We start from the raw sequence: 22,434 nt of genomic DNA, 5'->3' as shown, positions 1-22,434 counted from the left end.
TGTGAACATACAATTCCACATTTGAAAGTTAGATTTTCACATGTGAACTTGTGATTTCACATGTCAAACTACAATTCACGTGTGAGGTGAAAACAACATGTTATTCTCCTCACATGAGAAAAGGTGGTGTCAATTCTATTTAATACATGTGAAAATATGGTTTCACGTGAAATTAAAGCTCAACATGTGAAAACAGCCATTTTACATTTGAAACAACACATTTCAAGTTTGGTGCTGCTTCTGCTGCAGACCTGTAGCTGATCAGTCAGAATTATTTTATGTGCTATTCCTCCCTTCCTTGCAGTAATCACTGACCTTACGGGCATGGGCGGATTGGTGGAGGCTATGGAGTGATATCCTTGCGCTCACCTATCCAATCGTGTTAGAATAGTGATGACTTTAAGGAAGGACTGAAGGATGCATTGGAGGATGGTATGTTAAATAAATACAAAAATGTATGTAAACAAAAGCCTGGTGTGGACCACTAGAACCTCACCCTACCGCTCTAGACCCCCAACCGGGTACATCTGTTTCTATAGTAGTGGATACTGTGTGTGTGTGTGTAGTGGAGCACAGTGCTCGCTCTGTCTCTTAGGAAGCTGACCTACTTTCCTCCCTTCTTCCTGTTTTATTTTCCTGTCTTCCCCTCTTCTCTGTCGACTTGAGACTATTTGCATATTAGATGTGTGCGCATGTACTGGGGAATAGATTCGCTGTCTTTGTCTCTGTGTTTGTGTCTGGCCTCCTGTGGTTTTTTTAATCGGTCTCTCTGTCCTATTTGTGTTGTTTATGGCTGGGAAGAAAAAAGGATGCCGACCCTGAACCTCAGAGATGATTACCCTCCCCCCCCTTTCACCTCTGTCCCTTCCCTCCTGCTCTCTTTTCCATCCCTCCTGTCCCTCTTTTTCATCCTCCCTCTTTTTCATAGCTCTTCCCTCCTCCCTCCCTCCGTCCGTGTGTGTCCAGAGAAGCATTCGTCTTATTTGTCCGTAGTAAATCTGATCAGGGAGTGCTTCACTGCTTTTCCACATCAGTGGAGTAGTCTGCACCTGCAGGCCTGGATAGATTAACCAGTCCAACAACCCATATCATGCTGTCCTGTGAGGCTCAGTTGGTAAAACATGGTGCTTGCAAAGCCAGGATCGTATTTTCGATTCCTGCTGGGGCCACCCAATATAAAAGAGGATGCATGAGCTACTGTATTTGTCTTTGGAACAAGGATGAATGAGCTACTGTAGGTGTCCTTGGAACAAGGATGCATGAGCTACTGTATTTTTCTTTGGAACAGGGATGCATGAGCTACTGTAGGTGTCCTTGGAACAAGGATGCATGAGCTACTGTATTTGTCTTTGGAACAGGGATGCATGAGCTACTGTAGGTGTCCTTGGAACAAGGATGAATGAGCTACTGTAGGTGTCCTTGGAACAAGGATGCATGAGCTACTGTAGGTGTCTTTGGAACAAGGATGAATGAGCTACTGTAGGTGTCCTTGGAACAAGGATGCATGAGCTACTGTAGGTGTCTTTGGAACAAGGATGCAGGTAGTACTGTAGGTGTCTTTGGAACAAGGATGAATGAGCTTAAACAATGGACACAGAAAGGCATCACATCATTCAGTACAATTATAAGGAATGGGAACCTAGATAACTTCCAGGACCTAAGTAAAAAAAAACATGGCTTAGATAAACAAGATTTTTACAGATACCTACAAGTTTGACACTATTTCTTAAGGGAGATAAAAGTGACTAACCCTCGAGCACCTCCAATATTAATCCAGGTATTCACTAACGCATACATCTTGGGGAGTAACAAAAAAACTATTTCAAATCTCTACTTGGGTATTCAATCCTCAAAGAAACATTCTACAAACTATATTAAAAAGAAATGGGAGGAGGAACTTAACATTGAAATAACTGATGAAACATGGTTGAACATATTAGAGACTCAACAAAGCTCCAACAACTCAAGGTCATGGAGAGAATTCTGTTGGAAGAATGTTATACGTTTCTTCATAACACCTAAACTGAAATCAAAACAGACTGGCTCCCTACACCCATGTTGGAGAGAATGTGGTCTATTGAGGGAGGACCACTCTCATATCTTTTGGACTTGCCCCGCAATCGAAACTTACTGGGGTTTTAGGCTGAGTTTCTGTACAGTACTTTGAGATATCAGCTGATGCAAGAAGGGCAGTATAAATACATTTGATTTGATGCTTAGAAGAGTAAGAGAAGTAGAGGGAGGGATGGATTGAGATGCAGAAAGAGAGAGTGAGAGAGATTATTATTGTTTTTAATGTGCTTAATAAAATCAGCCGCAGGGCTTGGGACTGCCACACTATGCATCCTAAATGGCACCGTATTCCTTTCATAGTGCACTACATTTGACAAGAGCCCTCAAAAGTAGTGAACTATGTAGGGAATAGGGTGCCATTTAGGACTCAACCCTGAGTTTCCGCATTACACACACACACACACACACACACACAGCGACAGGGAACAGGAGACTCCTCCTCTTCTCTCTGGCTCTTCGTCCGCCAGGACAAATGGTATAGTCATTATTCAAAGCATCTTTGTGTCTGAATGCATCGCCAGGTGTGTGTGTATGATAGAGGAGAGTTCTTGACAGATTACTAGTGTCTTTGTGTGTGCGTGACTTCTCTTACTCATGAAAAGAAAATACAGATGTGCTATCTTCATGTGAACAGGTTCGCACAGCAGGAAAGTAGTCCTGCAGCAACAACCAATGTGAATTTGATTACAGTTATTACGCGGATAATAATTAATGGACATTTGTCTAGGGGCTAATGCATTTTTCATTAGGGAAAATCAAGTCTGACATGTTTAAGTGGAAATGACAAACTACAGAATCCTTTTTAAACCTTGAATACAGTAGAAGTTAGCATTTCATGCTGCGCAGGAAAATTCGCTGCGGCACAACAGTCATCAAATTAAAAATCTGTCCAGTATCTTTACACACATCCAAATGTGGCTCAGGAGCAGGACAAAACTAGGTCAGGTATACATAAGGTAAATGTCTACTCACTGCTCATGATTGTCTGCTCGTGTTTGTACTCATGGGTAAATGTTTGTGTAAAGGAAGACATTTTAAGTGATGTATTAAACCAATCATATTTCTTTCTATGCTTATTTTTTATTTTCCATATGTTATGCTCTTCCCCTCTAACAACTGTCTGTCTGTCTGTCTGTCTGTCTGTCTGTCTGTCTGTCTGTCTGTCTGTCTGTCTGTCTGTCTGTCTGTCTGTCTGTCTGTCTGTCTGTCTGTCTGTCTGTCTGTCTGTCTGTCTGTCTGTCTGTCTGTCTGTCTGTCTGTCCCCTTCCTCTTGGTGGTTTCTATGGCAACAGGGTTCACTTGAGGTCAGCACTTTTTCAGGGAGCAGCTGGGGAGGGGCTAGTGGCGTGAGCAACTTTTTGTGTTAATGTTTGAGAGAGACGCACTGAGAAAAATGTGTGATATTGTAGAGCCTGTAGTGTATTGTTTTCATCTGGCTGTTGTCATTTCATGTATTTATTTGCCCCACACAACCACTTAAAAAAAAATAATTGGCCCCACACATCCACTCTTTACTTTATGCCTTTGTTATTTTATTATTATACAGGCACATTTGTTGGTATTAAAGGTCCAATGCAGATGTTTTTATCTCAATATCAAATCATTTCTCTGTAACAGTTAAGTACCTTACTGTGAAATATTTGTTTTTCAATTAAAATGCTCAAAAATAAACAAAAATAGCTTCTTAGCAAAGAGCAATTTCTCAAGCAAGAATTTTGCTAGGAGGGGAAAACTAGTTGAGAGGGGATTGGCAGAGACATTTGGAACTCTCTTTCTTATCGGTCTATTAACTCCTTTAACATCTGGTGTGTCACCAGGCAGGCCAAAACTCCATCCCATCAAAAGAGGCTGGAATTTCAGTCTTTTCGAAAAGCTCTTACACTAAAAGGGCATTATCATTTTTGCACTACTATTCCAACCTCATAGTGTGGAAATAGTCACTGAGGATAAAACATGACAGACTGACCAGGTGGAAGTTATGATCCCATATTGATGTCACTTGTTAAATCCACTTCAGTCAGTGTAGATGAAGGGGAGGAGGCAGGTTAAAGAATAATTTTTAAGACTTTAAATAATTCAGACGTGGATTGTGTAGGTGTGCCATTCAGAGATAAAGCAAAGCAGTTCGACACAAATAACAACACAGAGTTACACATGGAATAAACACACATACAGTCAATAATACAGTAGGAAAAGTCTATATACAGTGTCTGAAAATGAGGTAAGATAAGGGAGGTTAGGCAATAAATAGGCCATAGTGGCAAAGTAATTACAATATAGCAATTAAAAACTGCTGATAGATGTGCAGAAGATGAATGTGCAAGTAGAGATACTGGGGTGCAAAGGAGCAAGATAAATAAATAGATACAGTATGGGGATGAGGTAGATAGCCCATCTGTAAACAGCCCATCTATGTACAGGTGCAGTGATCTGTGAGCTGCTCTGACAGTTGGTGCTTAAAGTTGGTGAGGGAGATATGAGTCTCCAGCTTCAGTGATTTTTGCAGTTCATTCCAGTCATTGGCAGCAGAGAACTGGAAGGAAAGGCAGCCAAAAGAGGAATTGGCTTTGGCGGTGACCAGTGAAATATACCTGCTAGAGCGCGTGCTACGGGTGGGTGCTGCTATGGTGACAAGTGAGCTGAGATAAGGTGGGGCTTTACCTAGCAGATACTTGTACATGACCTGGAGCCAGTGGGTTTTGACGACGAGTATGAAGCGAGTGTTATGCAGGTGAGTGAGGACCCAACAGCGATTCAACAGAAACAGAGTCTTTTAATGTCCAAACAGGGAAAACATAAATCCTCAATCTTTACAGGAGATGTCCAAACAGGGAAAACATAAATCCTCTATCTTTGCAGGAGAGTCCTCCTTCTAGTAGTAGAGGAGAATTGCAGGGCTAGCGGCAACAGACTGCAGGTCCCTCTGGGTAGGCGCGGGCCGTAGAGGACAGAGACACCTGCTCACACGCAGCATCTGATGAAGAGGCAGATTACGACAGGACGGGACAAGGGCAAAGCAAACAAGAATCCGACAAGGACAGAAGCAGAAACAGAGAGAGAAATAGAGACTTAATCAGAGGGCAAAAGAGGAGACAGGTGTGAGAGAGTAAACGAGGTCGTTAGGAGAATGGGGAACAGCTGGGAGCAGGAACGGAACGATAGAGAGAGAGAGAGATAGTAACCTAATACGACCAGCAGGGGGAAACGAAGAGAAGAGAAAGCACAGGGACAAGACATAACATGACAGCGAGGGCCAGCCAACGAGAGCGTACCGGTCGGAGTGGTGGATAGTATATGGGGCTTTGGTGACGAAACGGATGTCATCCAATTTGTTGAGTAGAGTTTTGGAGGCTATTTTGTAAATGCCATCGCCGAAATCGAGGATCGGTAAGATAGTCAGTTTTACGAGGGTATGTTTGGCAGCATGAGTGAAGGATGCTTTGTTGCGAAAGAGGAAGCCGATTATAGATTTAATTTTGGATTGGAGATGCTTAATGTGAGTCTGGAAGGAGAGTTTACAGTCTAGCCAGACACCTAGGTATTTGTAGTTGTCCACATGTCAGAACCGTCCAGAGTAGTGATGCTGGATGGGCGGGCAGTGATTGGATGAAGAGCATACACTTAGTTTTACTAGCATTTCAGAGCAGTTGGAGGCCACGGAAGGAGAGTTGTATGGCATTGGAGCTTGTCTGGAGGTTTCTTAGCACAGTGTCCAAAGAAGGACCAGAAGTATACAGAATGGTGTCGTCTGCGTAGAGGTGGATCAGAGAATCACCAGCAGCAAGAGCGCCATCATTGATGCAGAGAAGAGAGTCGGCCCGAGGCTTGAACCCTGTGGCACCCACCTAGGAGACTGCCAGAGGTCCGGACAACAGGCCCTCCGATTTGACACACTGAACTCTGTCTGAGAAGTAGTTGGTGAACCAGGCGAGACAGTCTTTTGAGAAACCAAGGTTGTTGAGTTTGCCGATAAGAATGTGGTGATTGACGGAGTCAAAAGCCTTGGCCAGGTCGATGAATAGAGCTGCATAGTAATGTCTCTTGTCGATGGCGGTTATGATATCGTTTAGGACCTTGAGTGTGGCTGAGGTGCACCCATGACCAGCTCTGTCTAAATTGTTGACGTCCCTTTTTTCAATACCTTTTTGAATTGTAATTACTTGCTACTATGGCCTATTTATTGCTTTACCTCCTCACTCCATTTTCACACACTGTATGTTTGTTTACTCCATGTGTAACTCTGTGTTGTTTGTGTCACACTGCTTTGCTTTATTTTGGCCAGGTCGCAGATGTAAATGAGAACTTGTTCTCAACTAGCCTACCTGGTTAAATAAAGGTGAAATAAAAAAATGTATGTATATAAATGTATGTAAAAAATAAATAAAAAACGCAAAAAACCATCTCATTTACCTCACCTTGCGAGGTTTGACTGGGTTCCCAGTGCCGCGCGAGGATACTGGGCGATACTCAAGCCGCTTACGTCAGTGTTAGACCATTTTGGAAAGTCCCAGTTCACTGGACAGAGGGCAACTGCACTAAGTTAGTTTTTAGTTTTTTTTTAGTTTTAGTTTTTAGTTTCAGATACAATATTTTAATTCATATCAATTAATATTCCTCTCATATAATTTAAATGAATTATTTCACACATTGTGCCTGTTTCATCGGAACGTTGAAAAAACATTAAGTTTTCTGTGAGTTAGCAGAATTTTCCATCAACGTCCCATCAAACATACACAGTTACTGTTGCCGAGCCAATCAAGGCCCTGATTGGTGAACCTCTGATCCATTCATAGCTCTTTGTCTGTTGGAAAGGTTAGGGATATTCACACACACTTTTTTTTAACATTGAGTGCATTCGGAAAATATTCAGACCCCTTGACTTTTTCCAAAAATGTTTACGTTACAGCCATTCTAAAATGGATTAAATAATTCCAGGTGAAGCTGGTTGAGAGAATGCCAAGTGTGTGCAAAGCTGTCATCAAGGCAAAGGGTGGCTATTTGAAGAAGTATATTTTGATTAGTTTAACACTTTTTTGCTTACTACAGGATTCCATATGTGTTAATAGTTTTGATGTCTTCTCTATTATTATACAATGTAGAAAATAGTAAAAATAAAGAAAAACCCTTGAATGAGAAGGTGTTCTAAAACTTTTGACCGGTAGTGTATTTTTTCATCAATCTACCCAATACCCCGTAATGACCCCGTAATAAATAATTCAATATCACATTTACATAAGTATTCAGACCCTTTACTCAGTACTTTGTTGAAGCACATTTGGCAGAGATTACAGCCTCGAATCTTCTTGGGTATGACACTACAAGCTTGGCAAACCTGTATTTGGGGAGTTTCTCCCATTCTGCTCTGCCGATCCACTCAAGCTCTGTCAGGTTGGGTGAGGAGTGTCGCTGCACAGCTATTTTCAGGTCTCTCCAGAGATGTTCATTCGGATTCAAGTTCGGGCTCTGGCTGGGCTACTCAAGGACATTCAGAGACATGTCCTGAAACCACTCCTGCGTTGTCTTGGCTGTGTGCTTAGGGTTGTTGTCCTGTTGGATGGTGAACCTTTGCCCCAGTCTGAGGTCCTTAGCACTCTGGAGCAAGGATCTCTCTGTACTTTGCTCTGTTAATCTTTCCCTTGATCCTGACTAGTCTCCCAATCTCTGCCGCTGAAAACTATCCCAACAGCATGATGCTGCAACCACCATGCTTCACTATAGGGATGATGCCAGGTTTCCTCCAGACGTGACGCTTGGCATTCAGGCCAAAGAGTTCAATCTTGGTTTCATCAGACCAGAGAATCTTGTTTCTCATGGTCTGAGAGTCCTTTAGGTGCCTTTTTAGCAAACTCCAAGCGGGCTGTCATGTGCCTTTTACTGAGGAGTGGCTCCCGTCTGGCCACTCTACCATAAAGGCCTGATTCGTGGAGTATTGCAGAGATGGTTGTCCTTCTGGAAGATTCTTCCATCTCCACAAAGGAACTCTAGAGCTCTGTCAGAGTGACCATCGGGTTCTTGGTCACCTCCCTGACCAAGGCCCTTCTCCCCTGATTGCTCAGTTTGGCCGAGCGGCCAGCTCTAGGAAGGGTCTTGGTGGTTCCAAACTTCTTCCATTTAAGAATGATGGAGGCCACTGTGTTCTTGGGGACCTTCAATGCTGTAGAAATGTTTTGTACCTTTCCCCAGAGCTGTGCCTTGACACATTCCTGTCTTGGAGCTATATGGACAATTCCTTAGACCTCATGGCTTGGTTTTTGCTCTGACATGCACTTTCAGCTGTAGGACATCCTATACAGTTGAAGTCGGTAGTTTACATAAACATTAGCCAAATACATTTAAACTTTTTTTTTTACAATTCCTGACATTTAATCCTAGTAAAAATGTGCTGTCTTAGGTCAGTTAGGATCACCACTTTATTTTAACAATGTGAAATGTCAGAATAATACTAGAGAGAATTATTTTTTTCCCAGCTTTTATTTCTTTCATCATATTCCCAGTGGGTCAGAAGTTTACATACACTCAATTAGCATTTGGTAGCATTGCCTTTTAATTGTTTCGGGTATCCTTCCACAAGCTTCCCACAATAAGTTGGATGAATTTTGGCCCATTCCTCCTGACAGAGCTAGTGTAACTGAGTCAGGTTTGTAGGCCTCCTTGCTCACTCACGCTTTTTCAGTTCTGCCCGCAAATTTTCTACAGGATTGAGGTCAGGGCTTTGTGATGGCCATTCCAATACCTTGACTTTGTTGTCCTTAAGCCATTTTGCCACAACTTTGGAAGTATGCTTGGGGTCATTGTCCATTTGGAAGACCCATATGCGACCAAGCTTTAACTTCCTGACTGATGTCTTGAGATGTTTCAATATATCCACATAATTTTCCTACCACCTGATGCCATCTATTTTGTGTAGTGCACCAGTCCCTTCTGCAGCAAAGCACCCCCACAACATGATGCTGCCACCCTGTGCTTCACCGTTGGGGATGGTAATTCTTCTGCTTGCAGGCCTCCCCCTTTTTTCTCTAAACAGAACAATGAAAATTACAGGCCTCTCATCTTTTTAAGTGGGAGAACTTGCACAGTTGGTGGCTGACTAAATACTTTTTCCCCCACTGTATATGGGAGATACAATCTTCCCAGCTCTGCAGATTCTGCTGTGAGGAGGCAGAGTCATTAGATCATTTATTTTTCTTTAACCATTGATGTTCTTTAATACAGGGCCGACTTACAAGTTCCTTACTTTTTTCCCCTTCTACTTGCCTCTTCCATTTTTGTGGTAATGCTGCAATTAATTGGTTGTATTTTTGGGTAGAGCAGACATTTCTATATGTCTGTGTTAGCTCCATGTGTGACAACTCCACCAGTCCTATTTATGATATCATTCACAAAAATTATACCTTTTTTAAAAATGTCTTCAAAAAATAGTTTTTTTTTTTAATCAATAAGTATATTTGAATTTAACCACAATATTTGTTGTATTATTTTTTATGTCTTTTCAGGTGGATTAAACTGAAATTGCAACCAACTTTCTAAGGCTTGTTTAAAACATTTGTTCCTTTTCAAACAATCGAAATTGGGCCGGTGTAATCTGAATAAAGGGAAAAAGGCCCTTCTTGAACATAAGATGAGACATTCCTACCAATTTACTAGAGAAGCAGTTTACTAGAGAACCAGAACTATAGTTTGATAACAAGGAATTTGTGGAGTGGTTGAAATGTTTTAATGACTTTAAAATCTGTTGGGGCTAGGGGGCAGCATTTTCACTTTTGGATGAAAGGCATGCCCAGAATAAACTGCCTCCTACTCTTTCCCAGATGGGAATATATGCATATCATTATTACTGGTGGATAGGAAACACTCTGAAGTTTCTAAAACTGTTTGAATTATGTCTGTGAGTATAACAGAACTCATATGGCAGACAAAAACCTGAGAAGAAATCCAAACAGGAAGTGTGAACTCAATTTTGAAAACAGTGCCATTTGATGTCCATCTTAGATATGGATGAGCATGCACTTCCTAGGGCTTCCACAAGATGTCACCGTCTTTAGATTCTGGTTGTATGATTTTACTATAAAGGAGGGGCTCAAATAGCTTTTTGAGTCGGTGGTCTCATTGCGCACGGTCACGAGAGAGTGTTCTTGCATTCAAATGCCTTTCTTCAGACAATGAAATTCTCCGTTTCGGTGGTCATATTGCGCACGATCACGAGAGAGTGTTCTTGCATTCCAATGCCTTTCTTCAGACAATTAAATTCTCCGGTTGGAACCTTATTGCTGATTAATGTTTAAAACATCCTAAATATGGATTGCATACATCATTTGACTTGTTTCTACAACCTGTAAGGGAACTTTTAAAGTTTTTGTCTGGAGGAATTGCTCGTGCTTTTTGAGTATTGAATGCTGGGCTGAACAAGCTAACAACAAGTGGCTAAATTATGTTTTTTTTAAAAACTTTATGGAACAAATCAGTCATTTATTGTCGAACTGGGAATCCTGGAACTGCTGTCTGATGAAGATATTCAAAGGTAAGTGAATATTTATAGTGTTTTTTTGTAGCTTCTGTTGACGCCAAAATGGCGGCTATTTCTTTGGGTTCTGAGCGCCATTCTCAGATTATTCTTTTTCCATAAAGTTTTTTTGAAATCTGACACAGCGGTTGCATAGAGGATACGTTTATCTTTAATTCTGTGAATGACACTTGCATCTTTTATCAATGTTTATTGTGAGTATTTCTGCAAAATCACCGGATGTTTTGGATTCAAAACATTACTGCACTTAACACGCCAATGTAAACTGAGATTTTTTAAATATATATAGATATATGCACATTGTCGAACAAAACACACAATACATGTATAACATGATGTCCTATGAGTGTCATCTGATGGCGATAATCAAAGGTTAGTGATTCATTTGATCTATATTTATGCTTTTGTGACTATGAAATTGCTGTGTGTGTTTTTGAATTTGGTGGTCATCTAACAAATATATCCTTGTACCCCCTAGCCCCAACAGGTTATTAATGAGTTTTAATGACTCCAAGTGTATGTAAACTTCTGACTTCAACTGTAGATAGGTGTGTGCCTTTCCAAATCATGTCCAATCAATGGATTTTCCCACAGGTGGACTCCAATCAAGTTGTAGAAACATCTCAAGGATGCTCAATGGAAACAGGATGCACATGAGCTCAATTGAGAGGCTCATAGCAAAGGGTCTGAATACTGATGTAAATAAGGTATTTGCCATAAAATCTAAAAACATGTTTCTGCTTTGTCATTATGGAGCACTGTGTGTAGATTGATGAGGAGTTTTTAAATTTAATCCATTTTAGAAAAGTCTGTTACGTAACAAAATGTGGAAAAGGGAAGGGGTATGTATGTATGTATGTATGTATGTATGTATGTATGTATGTATGTATATAATATATACCCCTTGCCTTGATGACAGCTTTGCACACTCTTGGCATTTTCTCAACCAGCTTCATGAGGTATTCACCTGTTTTTAGATTTTATGTACATATTCTTTATCCCCTTACACTGTGTATAAGACAGTAGTTTTGGAATTGTTAGTTAGATTACTTGTTGGTTATTACTGCATTGTCGGAACTAGAAGCACAAGCATTTCGCTACACTCTCATTAACATCTGCTTACCATGTGTATGTGACAAATAACATTTGATTTGATTTGATTTTAACAAGGTGTGCCTTGTTAAAAGTACATTTTTGGAATTTCTTTCCTTAATGCATTTGAGCATATCAGTTGTGTTGTGACAAGGTGGGGGGGGGGGGACAGCAGTCCATCATTACCTTACGACATGAAGGTCAGTCAATACGGAACACTTCAAGAACTTTGAAAGTTTCTTCAAGTGCAGTCGCAAATACCATCAAGCGTTATGATGAAACTGTCTGTCATGAGGACCGCCACAGGAAAGGAAGACCCAGAGTTACCTCTGCTGCAGAGGATAAGTTCATTAGAGTTACCAGCCTCAGAAATTGCAGCCCAAATAAATGCTTCACAGAGTTCAAGTAAAATATACATCTCAACATCAACTGTTCAGAGGAGACTGCGTGAATCAGGCCTTCATGGTTGAATTGCTGCTAAGAAATCACTACTAAAGGACACCAATAAGAAGAAGAGACTTGCTTGGGCCAAGAAACATGAGCAATGGATATTGAGATTTTTGGTTACAACCGCCGTGTCTCCGCATGTGTGGTTCGCACCATGAAGCATGGAGGAGGAGATGTGATGGTGTTGGGGTGCTTTGCTGGTGACACTGTCTGATTTGATTTAGAATTCAAGGCACACTTAACCAGCATGGCTACCACAGCATTCTGCAGCGATACGCCATCCCATCTGGTTTGCGCTTAGTGGGACTATCATTTGTTTTTCAACAGGCTGTGTAAGGGCTATTTGACCAAGAATGAGATTGATGGAGTGCTGCATCAGATGACCTGGCCTCCACAATCACCTGACCTCAACCCAATTGAGATGGTTTGGGATGAGTTGGACCGCAGAGTGAAGGAAAAGCAGCCAACAAGTGCTCAGTATATGTGGGAACTCCTTCAAGACTGTTAGAAAAGCATTCCAGTTGAAGCTGGTTGAGAGAATGCCAAGTGTGTGCAAAGCTGTCATCAAGTCGAAGGGTGGCTACTTTGAAGAGTCTAAAATATATTTTGATTTGTTTAATACTTTTTTGCTTACTACATGATTGAAATATGTGTTATTTCATAGTTTGATGTATTCACTATTATTCTATATAGTAAAAATATAGAAAAACCCTTGAATGAGTAGGTGTCTCCAAACTTTTGACTGGTACTTCTCTCTCTCTATATATATATATATATATCTCTGTCGCAGGTCTATGATTTTTAAATTCTCTCTCTCTTTCTGTAGGACAGTGTGGTGGACTGTCAGCTCTCAGACCTTTCTGAGGAGGACACTGTAGAAGCTGTCCCCACGGTGATAAGGACAGGCAGAGACTGGACAACATGCTGATCCTGAAGAAAGGGCTGAGGGACAATCACACCCTCACAGGACACACCCTCACTGCCCAAGTGAGCACAATACAATAAGCCAGGGTAACAGAACACACACAGGACAGGACAGAAAGTTGAACATTGACTGGCAGAGAATCAACATTTGGTTAGCCTTGACTAAGATCTGTTTATCCTATTGTATGAATGTTGTCATGCCATGTTACCATCGAAGTTGGCTATACATAGGAGTTGGCTAAATGGCACCACACTAACATTTGGCTGAACAGAAAGAATGAAACTTCAATGTACTGGAGGACTACTTTAGAATATGTTGGTGTTACAGGATAGATAGAAAGGAGAATAGGATGTGGTTTGTTTGAGTAGCACCTGAATGTGAGGGCAAGCGATTATGCATAGCAGAGGACCAAATTTGTTTTAGGTTGAGGCACTCCAGGTAGTTTGAATCCGGTTACTATTAGAGATGTCTACACTGATGCCCCATCTAAGAAATCGGGTACCATTTGGAACGCATCCCTAGCATTGAAAGATGATAAACTATTGTTCCTCCTGTTCAGGCTGAACCTGGCATTGGCCTACACTGAGCTGACAGAGGAGTGTAGGGCAGCCCCCGAAGGTACTCATCAATTTCATGCAAGAATTCCCTCTTTGTTGCCTTAGGAATAAATCTCTCTACTACAGGAGCTGGGTCGTGGCAGAGGTCTGGCTGTCAAACAGACTGAGAACTTGCGGAAGGCATCCCACGAGCAGATGGCTCAGTATGTCCAGACACATGATGCAAATATTAAAGATAATGCTCCATATTGATGTTGAATAAAAATAGATTGACCACTGTGCTCACACTGGTTTAGGGAAGTTATAGAAATGCTTGATTCCATGCCAACTGATGCCTGTCCCCCTCCCCCACCCTCCAGGTCTAGGTCTAAGATGCTGCCCAGCATCGGTCAGATCAATGTTGATTGCAATATCCCTGAGATGAATGTTGTATATACTGTAACGTTATGGCTATGATGGAGATAACTGGTACCTTTTTTTTTTACAGGTGTGAATGAGACAATGTATTCCCCTAACCTTGTTCTTTCAATAAAGTTCATATTTTATTAATATTATAGTACTTGTTTGTCTTTGTCAAATGTAAGACTAAATGCTATTTGTAATTCATTTCGGTGCAGATTTTTGTTTAATATACTATCCAGATAAAGTGTCTGATCAAGGAACATTACATAGAAAATGCGATCGGTCACTAAAACAGCTGTAACGTGTTCACAGTAAAAGGTATTTATATTCTGATTGCAGATGTTCAATCATTACAAAACAAGGAAGACTCAATAAGGTTTTCTCTATCTTCATTAGAAAGTTGTGTAAATGGCAGTTGGTTGGGGGGGGAGTATTTATTTTCATATAAGATACATATTTTCACAGGTGTTATTTCTTGACTGATTACAATGTTATTGATGGGGATGTCATATCATTTGAAAGGGCTGTTTCTCAGCTTTCAAATTATGTATCATGTTTTCATATATGGTTTTACACCAACAAATTATGCACATAGAGCTCATTAATGCACGCAGAGCTCATGATCCAGCAAGAAATGGATCATTTCGCTCAGGCTGTAAAGGGTTAGTTTGTGTTGTTTGCAGGTCATGGAGTCCCCCTCTGTCACATTGGCCGCTGTCTCCAAACTTTCCGCTTTAGTTGAGTCGTTATCCACTTTAGAAGTAAGCAGTGCAAGATATTCATTTACCGGATTTAATTGCGAGTCGAGGGTAGAGGTAATTTCCTGATAGTAGCGGCCAACTCTTTCTGTTGTCGGGTGTTGACAGCTGACATGTCTCCCACAGGTGAACTGTGAATGGATAGATTATGCTACCTGCTGGAGTGAAACAGAGCTACTGTTGCTCCTTGTAATACAGTGAACGTCCCACACCTTAATGTGGTGTTATATGTTGACAATTATTTGAAAATATGTCAGTTAACTCATAGTTATGTTGCGTGCCACCGGAAGTTCTGTTTTCAATACCTTTCAATATGACACCTTGCGAGGATAATGTCACTGAAAAAGTCTGTGCCATTATCCTCGCAAGGACAGGTATTGACTACAGGTGTCAATAATTTTGACTCCTTCCTCTTTGATAGGAAAAATATTTGTATTACTTGTTAAACAATGTCTCTTTCTCTGAGCAATAATAGAATTTACCAATATAGCTCAGTATTTGAATAGTTAATTTTATACATTCCTTTTTGCTCATCTTTATCAAATGTGTCAATAATTTCGGAACCCACTGTATAGTTTACTAAGTAAACCCATCTAGTATTGAGTCGAACCCCCCTTTGACTCCAGAACAGTCTGAATTCTCTGGGCATTCTTCAAGGTGTCGGAAACATTCCACAGCCCGTTCCATTTCATCCCAAAGATGCTCTATTGGGTTGAGGTCTGGGGACTGCGTTGGCCACTCAAGAAAACTGAACTCGTTGTCATGTACCAGGCAATTGTTTTCCACTCCTCAATTGTCCAGTGCTGGTGATCGAGTGCCACTGGAGCCGCTTCTTCTTGTTTTTAGCTGATAGGAACCCGGTGTGGTCGTCTGCTGCAACAGCCCGTCTGTAACAAGGACTGACGAGTTGTGTGTTCCGAAATGCTGCTCTGCACACCACTGTTGTACTGCACTGCTATTTGTCTGTCTGTGGCCTTCCTGTCAGCTTGCACGATTCTTGCCATTCTCCTTCGACCTCGAGCATCAATGAGCTGTTGTTGCCCATACACTGTCGCTGACTGAATGCATTTTGTTTGCTGCAGCTTTCTCTGTAAACCGTAGACACAGTCGTGCATAAAAATCCCAGCAGGCCGGCCATTTCTGAGATATTGGATCCGGCGCGCCTGGCACCGGCGATCATGCCACGCTCAAAGTTGCTTAGGTCACTCGTTTTGCCCATTTGTAACGTTCAATTGAACAGTACCTGAATTCCTCAACGCCTGTCTGCCTGCTTTATATATCAAGCCACGGCCACGTGACACTCTCTGTAGGAGTGAACCATTTTTGTGAACAAGGTTGTGTACCTAATAAACTGGCCACTGAGTGTGTGTGTGTGTGTGTGTGTATATGTGTATATATATATATATGTGTATATATATATGTGTGTGTATATATATATATATATATATATATATATATATATACTGCTCAAAAAAATAAAGGGAACACTAAAATAACACATCCTAGATCTGAATGAATGAAATATTCTTATTAAATACCTTTTTCTTTACATAGTTGAATGTGCTGACAACAAAATCACACAAACATCAATGGAAATCAAATTTATCAACCCATGGAGGTCTGGATTTGGAGTCACACTCAAAATGAGTGGAACACCACACTACAGGCTGAAGTCAAAATGAGGCTCAGTAGTGTGTGGCCTCCACGTGCCTGTATGACCTCCCTACAACACCTGGGCATGCTCCTGGTGGATGGTCTCCTGAGGGATCTCCTCCCAGACCTGGACTAAAGCATCCTCCAACTCCTGGACAGTCTGTGGTGCAACGTGGCGTTGGTGGATGGAGCGAGACATGATGTCCCAGATGTGCTCAATTGGATTCAGGTCTGGGGAACAGGCGGGCCAGCCCATAGCATCAATGCCTTCCTTTTGCAGGAACTGCTGACACACTCCAGCCACATGAGGTCTAGCATTGTCTTGCATTAGGAGGAACCCAGGGCCAACCACACCAGCATATGGTCTCACAAGGGGTCTGAGGATCTCATCCCGGTACCTAATGGCAGTCAGGCTGCCTCTGGCGAGCACATGGAGGACTGTGCGGCCCCCCAAAGAAATGCCACCCCACACCATGACTGACCCACCGCCAAACCGGTCATTCTGGAGGATGTTGCAGGCAGCAGAATGTTCTCCACGGCGTCTCCAGACTGTCACGTCTGTCACATGTGCTCAGTGTGAACCTGCTTTCATCTGTGAAGAGCACAGGGCACCAGTGGCGAATTTGGCAATCTTGGTGTTCTCTGGCAAATGCCAAACATCCTGACGGTGTTGGGCTGTAAGCATAAACCCCACCTGTGGACGTCGGACCCTCATACCACCCTCATGGAGTCTGTTTCTGACCGTTTGAGCAGACACACACATTTGTGGCCTGCTGGAGGTCATTTTGCAGGGCTCTGGCAGTGCTCCTCCTTGCACAAAGGCGGAGGTAGCGGTCCTGCTGCTAGGTTGTTGCCCTCCTACGGCCTCCTCCACATCTCCTGATGTACTGGCCTGTCTCCTTGTAGCGCCTCCATGCTCTGGACACTACGCTGACAGACACAGCAAACCTTCTTGCCACATCTCGCATTGATGTGCCATCCTGGATGAGCTGCACTACCTGAGCCACTTGTGTGGGTTGTAGACTCCGTCTCATGCTACCACTAGAGTGAAAGCACCGCCAGCATTCAAAAGTGACCAAAACATCAGCCAGGAAGCATAGGAACTGAGAAGTGGTCTGTGGTCCCCACCTGCAGAACCACTCCTTTATTGGGGGTGTCTTGCTAAATGCCTATAATTTCCACCTGTTGTCTATTCCATTTGCACAACAGCATGTGAAATTCATTGTCAATCAGTGTTGCTTCCTAAGTGGACAGTTTGATTTCACAGAAGTGTGATTGACTTGGAGTTACATTGTGTTGTTTAAGTGTTCCCTTAATTTTTTTGAGCAGTGAATATATATATATATACAGACACACACTCAGTGGCCAGTTTATTAGGTATAGATTATTTTTTGCTCATCTTTATCAAATGTGTCAATAATTTCGGAACCCACTGTATAGTTTATTTATATATATATATATATATAGGTTGCCTTTAATGTTGTGATGTGTGTAACCCGGTGGATTTTTTTGACTCCCTCCTTTCTCCTCTCAGGGTGGTGAAGGAGGAGATCTCAGACGACAATGCCAAACTTCCCTGTTTCAACGGCCGGGTCGTGTCATGGGTGAGCAACTGTTCTTCATGTTTATCACCGTCATCACCTATGCCTTCTCTCAATTCCACCGCAGTTCCGTCTCACTCATTTCAACCACAGCCCGGTTCTTTGTTCTCTCTCCATCGGTCTCTCGGTCTCTCTTGCTCCCTCTCTCTCTCCGTATGTCTGCGTGAACCCTCTGTATGCAGGCGTCCCTCATCAGGAGGTCTGGAAGAGAGAGGCCTGTGTATGTTAACACTCCTAACACTTTTGAAATGCATCACACCGTGGTGTTACTCTATGTAAAGGTTACATGACGGTATACCTCACAATTATTATCAGAATTCAGCTGTAAAACACTACTTGATAGGATGTGTGGAATTATGGAATGAGATGAGCAGTGTGTGTGTGTGTGTGTGTGTGTGTATATGTGTGTGTGTGTGACTGTTTACTAGCTAGGCAACAGCTAACACACTTGTTTAATTGGGTTTTGGTGGGATCTGTTTTGGCTTCGATGGTTCGCTCTGTGTGTCTGTCCTGCTGTGTGTTTGCAACTGTGTGTGATGATGCTTTTGTGTGTGCATTTGAGAGCTGTGTGTGTAGTTGGTTGGTTTTTGTCATTCATTTGTGTACTCTCGGTTGTGCTCTAGAAACCAAAGTCCATCGCTGTCTGAGATGGAATGACTCAGCCAAGACCAGCTACAGTGCATTCAGAAAGTATTCAGACCTCTTTACTTTTTTCACATTTTGTTACGTTACAGCCTTCTTCTAAAATGGATTAAATACATTTTTCCCTCTTCAGCAATCAATCTATACACAATACCCCATAATGACAAATCAAAAACAGGTTTTTCGAAATGTTTGCAAATGTATTAAAAATTAAAAAACAGACCTTCTTTACAGGCTGGAAACTAACTTGTGCTCTGCAGCAGAAGTACATTTGAGTCTTCCTTTCCTGTGGCGGTCCTTATGAGAGCCAGTTTCTTCATAGTGCTTAATGGTTTTTGCGACTGCACTTGAAGAAACTTTCAAAGTTCTTGACATTTTCCGTATTGACTGACCTTCATGTCTTATTAATGTACTGTCATTTCTCTTTACTTATTTAAGCTGTTCTTGCCATAATATGGACTTGGTCTTTTACCAAATAGGCAATCTCCTGTATACCACCCCTACCTTGTCGCAACACAACTGTTTGGCTCAAAGGCATTAAGGAAAGAAATTCCACAAATGAACTTTTAACAAGGCACACCTGTTAATTGAAATGCATTCCAGATGACTACCTCATGAAGCTGGTTGAGAGAATGCAAAGACTGTGCAAAGCTGTCATCAAGACAAAGGGTGGCTACTTTGAAGATTTCAGCAAATTCTAAAAAGCTGTTTTTGCTTTGTCATTATGGGGTAGTGTGTAGATTGATGGGAGAGAAAAAACAATTTAATCAATTTTAGAATAAGCCTGTAAAGTACCAACATGTGGAAAAAGTCAAGTGGTCTGAATACTTTCTGAATGCACTGTAGCCTAGGCAGGCTGGGCTGAAAATCAAGGAACATGATTTCAAGGGAACACTTACGTAGAAAGAACGAGACAAGCTAAAGTCTTTATAAACTGCTAGAATGTATCTACTCCTCTCACATTCATAAGCACATACACATACAGTGCATTGGGGGAGTATTCAGACCGATTGACCGCCATTTTTTTAAAACATTACAGCCTTATTCTAAAATGGATTGAATATTTGTCTCTCAAATCAACACACAATACCCCATTATGACAAAGCGAAAAGTTTTTTGCAAATGTATTAAAAACAGAAGTACCTTATTTGCATAAGTATTCAGACCCATCCTGTTTCCATTGATCATCCTTGATGTTTCCACAACTTGATTTACCACCTGTGGTAAATTCAATTGATTGGACGTGATTTGGAAAGGCACACACCTGTCTATATAAGGTAACACAGTTAACAATGCATGTCAGAGCATAAACCAAGCCATGAGGTTGAAGGAATTTTCCATAGAGCTCCAAGACAGGATTGTGTCAAAGCACAAAACAATTCTGCAGCATTGAAGGTCCCCAAGAACACAGTGGCCTCCATCATTCTTAAATGGAAGAAGAGTGGAACCACCAAGACTCTTCCTAGAGCTGGCAAGAGCTCCAGAGTTCCTCTGTGGAGATGGGAGAACTTTCCAGAAGGACAACCATCTCTGCAGCACTCCACCAATCAGGCCTTTATGGTAGCGTGGCCAGACGGAAGACACTCCTCAGTAAAACGCACATGACAGCCCGCTTGGAGGTTGCCAAAAGGCACCTAAAGACTATCAGTCTTTGAGAAACAAGATTCTCTGGTCTGATGAAACCAAGATGGAACTCTTTGACCTGAATGCCAAGCGTCATGTCTGGAGGAAACCTGGCACCATCCCTACGGTGAAGCATGGTGGTGGCAGCATCATGCTGTGTAGATGTTTTTCAGTTGCAGGGATTGGGAGACTAGTCAGGATCGAGGGAAAGATGAACGGAGTATAATACAGAGAGATCCTTGATGAAAATCTGCTCCAGAGTGCTCAGGACCTCAGATTGGGGCAAAGGTTCACCTTGCAACAGGACAACAACCCGAAGCACACAGCCAAGACAATGCAGGACTGACTTCGGGACAAGTCTTTGAATGTCCTTGACTGGCCCGGCCATAGCCCGGACTTGATCCTGATCGAACATTTCTGGAGAGAACCTGAAAATAGCTGTGCAGCAACGTTCCCTGTCCAACCTGACAGAGCTTGAGAGGATCTGCAGAGAAGAATGGGAGAAATTCCCCAAATACAGGTGTGCCAAGCTTGTAGCATCATAATCAAGAAGACTCGAGGCTGTAATCACTGTCGAAAGTGCTTCAACAAAGTACTGATTAGAGGGTCTGAATACTTGTTATATATATTTTTTTTTAGTTTTTATAAATCATCAAAAATCTATTAAAAAAATAGTTTTTGTCATTATGGGGTAGATTGATGAGGTAAAAACTTTTTTATCAATTTTAGAATAAGACTGTAACGTAACAAAATGTGAAAAAAGTGAATGGGTCTGAATAATTTCCAAATGTATATACAAAAGTATTATTCCCTTCAAATGAGTTGATTCGGCTATTTCAGCCATACCCATTGCTGACAGGTGTATAAAATTGAGTACACAGCCATGCAATCTCCATAGACAAACATTGGCAGTAGAATGGCCTTAATGAAGAGCTCTTTGACTTTCAACGTGGCACAGTCATAGGATGCCACCTTCCAACAAATCAGTTCGTAAAATGTCTGCCCTACTAGAGCTGCCCCAGTCAATGTAAGTGCTGTAATTGTGAAGTGGAAACGTCTAGGAGCAACAACAGCTCAGCCACAAAATGGTAGACCACAGAAGCTCACAGGATGGGACCGCCAAGTGCTGAAGCACATAGCTTGTTAAAAAAAAGTGTGTCCTTAGTTACAACACTCACTACCGAGTTCCAAACTGCCTCTGGAAGCAATAACTGTTAGTCTGGATCTTCATGAAATGGGTTTCCATGGCCGAGCAGCCGCACACAAGCCAGGAAATGTGTTTTCTGGAGTGATGAATCACAGTTCAACATCTGGCAGTCAGTCGGACGAATCTGGATTTGGTGGATGCCAGAAGAACGCAACCTGCCCCAATGCATAATGCCAACTGTAAAGTTGCATACAATGATATTCTAGACAATTCTGTGCTTTCAACTTTGTGGCAACAGTGGGGAAGGCCCTTTCCTGTTTCAGCATGACAATGCCTCATTGCACAAAGCAAGGTCGATACAAAAATGGTTTGTCGAGATCAATGTGGAAGAACTTAGCTGGCCTGCACAGAGCCCTCAACCCCGTTGAACACCTTTGGGATCAGTTGGAACACCTATTGAGAGCCAGGCCTAATCGCCCAACATCAGTGCCCAACCTCACTAAATCTCCTGAGGCTGAATGGAAGCAAGTCCCCGCAGCAACGTTCCAACATCTAGTGGAGGGGGTTGGGGTGGATTGAGATGGTCGACGAGCAGGTGTCCACATACTTTTGGCCATGTAGTGTATTTGGCCTGGTCTACTGATTCCTTCCCTCTTTTCTGCACTCTGCCTTTCCCCTGCCTGAAAAATGCAAAACTGACGCAGGATCAGCGTCTAAGAGGGGTTGGACACTGAGGTGAGGCTGAATCAGGCTACATTTTTGATCGAGCTCTGGTCATGACCATCACTGAGCTGGCTAGACTCGCTGTTCAGGATGGAACACAGTATTTTGAGTGTGTGGTTGGATGGACCTCATTAGCTTCCCTTGTTGCAGATGCCACTCCCCTCGCTCTACTTCCTCTCCTCCCTTCCCTTCTCCTCTCTTTTCCCTTCTCCTCTTTTCTATATAAGGCAAGCTGAGGAAGCAGTGAAGCAATATGCATTTCCCAAACTT

The 22,434-nt window shown here is 42.1% G+C and overlaps 1 protein-coding gene across 2 annotated transcripts in view; it reads left to right on the top strand.

Annotated features, from left to right (window-relative positions):
• The window catches only part of LOC115106790 (segment polarity protein dishevelled homolog DVL-3-like), a 54,872-nt gene that overhangs the window by 3,709 nt on the left and 28,729 nt on the right, over positions 1 to 22,434 (top strand). For both annotated transcript variants that reach the window (XM_029629882.2, XM_029629881.2), the window contains exon 2: positions 17,963 to 18,032. In XM_029629882.2, coding sequence (XP_029485742.1) covers positions 17,963 to 18,032 — 70 coding nt within the window. The remainder of the gene's footprint in view (positions 1 to 17,962; positions 18,033 to 22,434) is intronic.

The sequence above is a fragment of the Oncorhynchus nerka genome, linkage group LG23 (assembly GCF_034236695.1).
Source record: "Oncorhynchus nerka isolate Pitt River linkage group LG23, Oner_Uvic_2.0, whole genome shotgun sequence".
Lineage (NCBI taxonomy): Eukaryota > Metazoa > Chordata > Actinopteri > Salmoniformes > Salmonidae > Oncorhynchus > Oncorhynchus nerka.
Note: the sequence above shows the minus strand (reverse complement) of the source record. Positions and strands in the feature narration are given on the sequence as shown.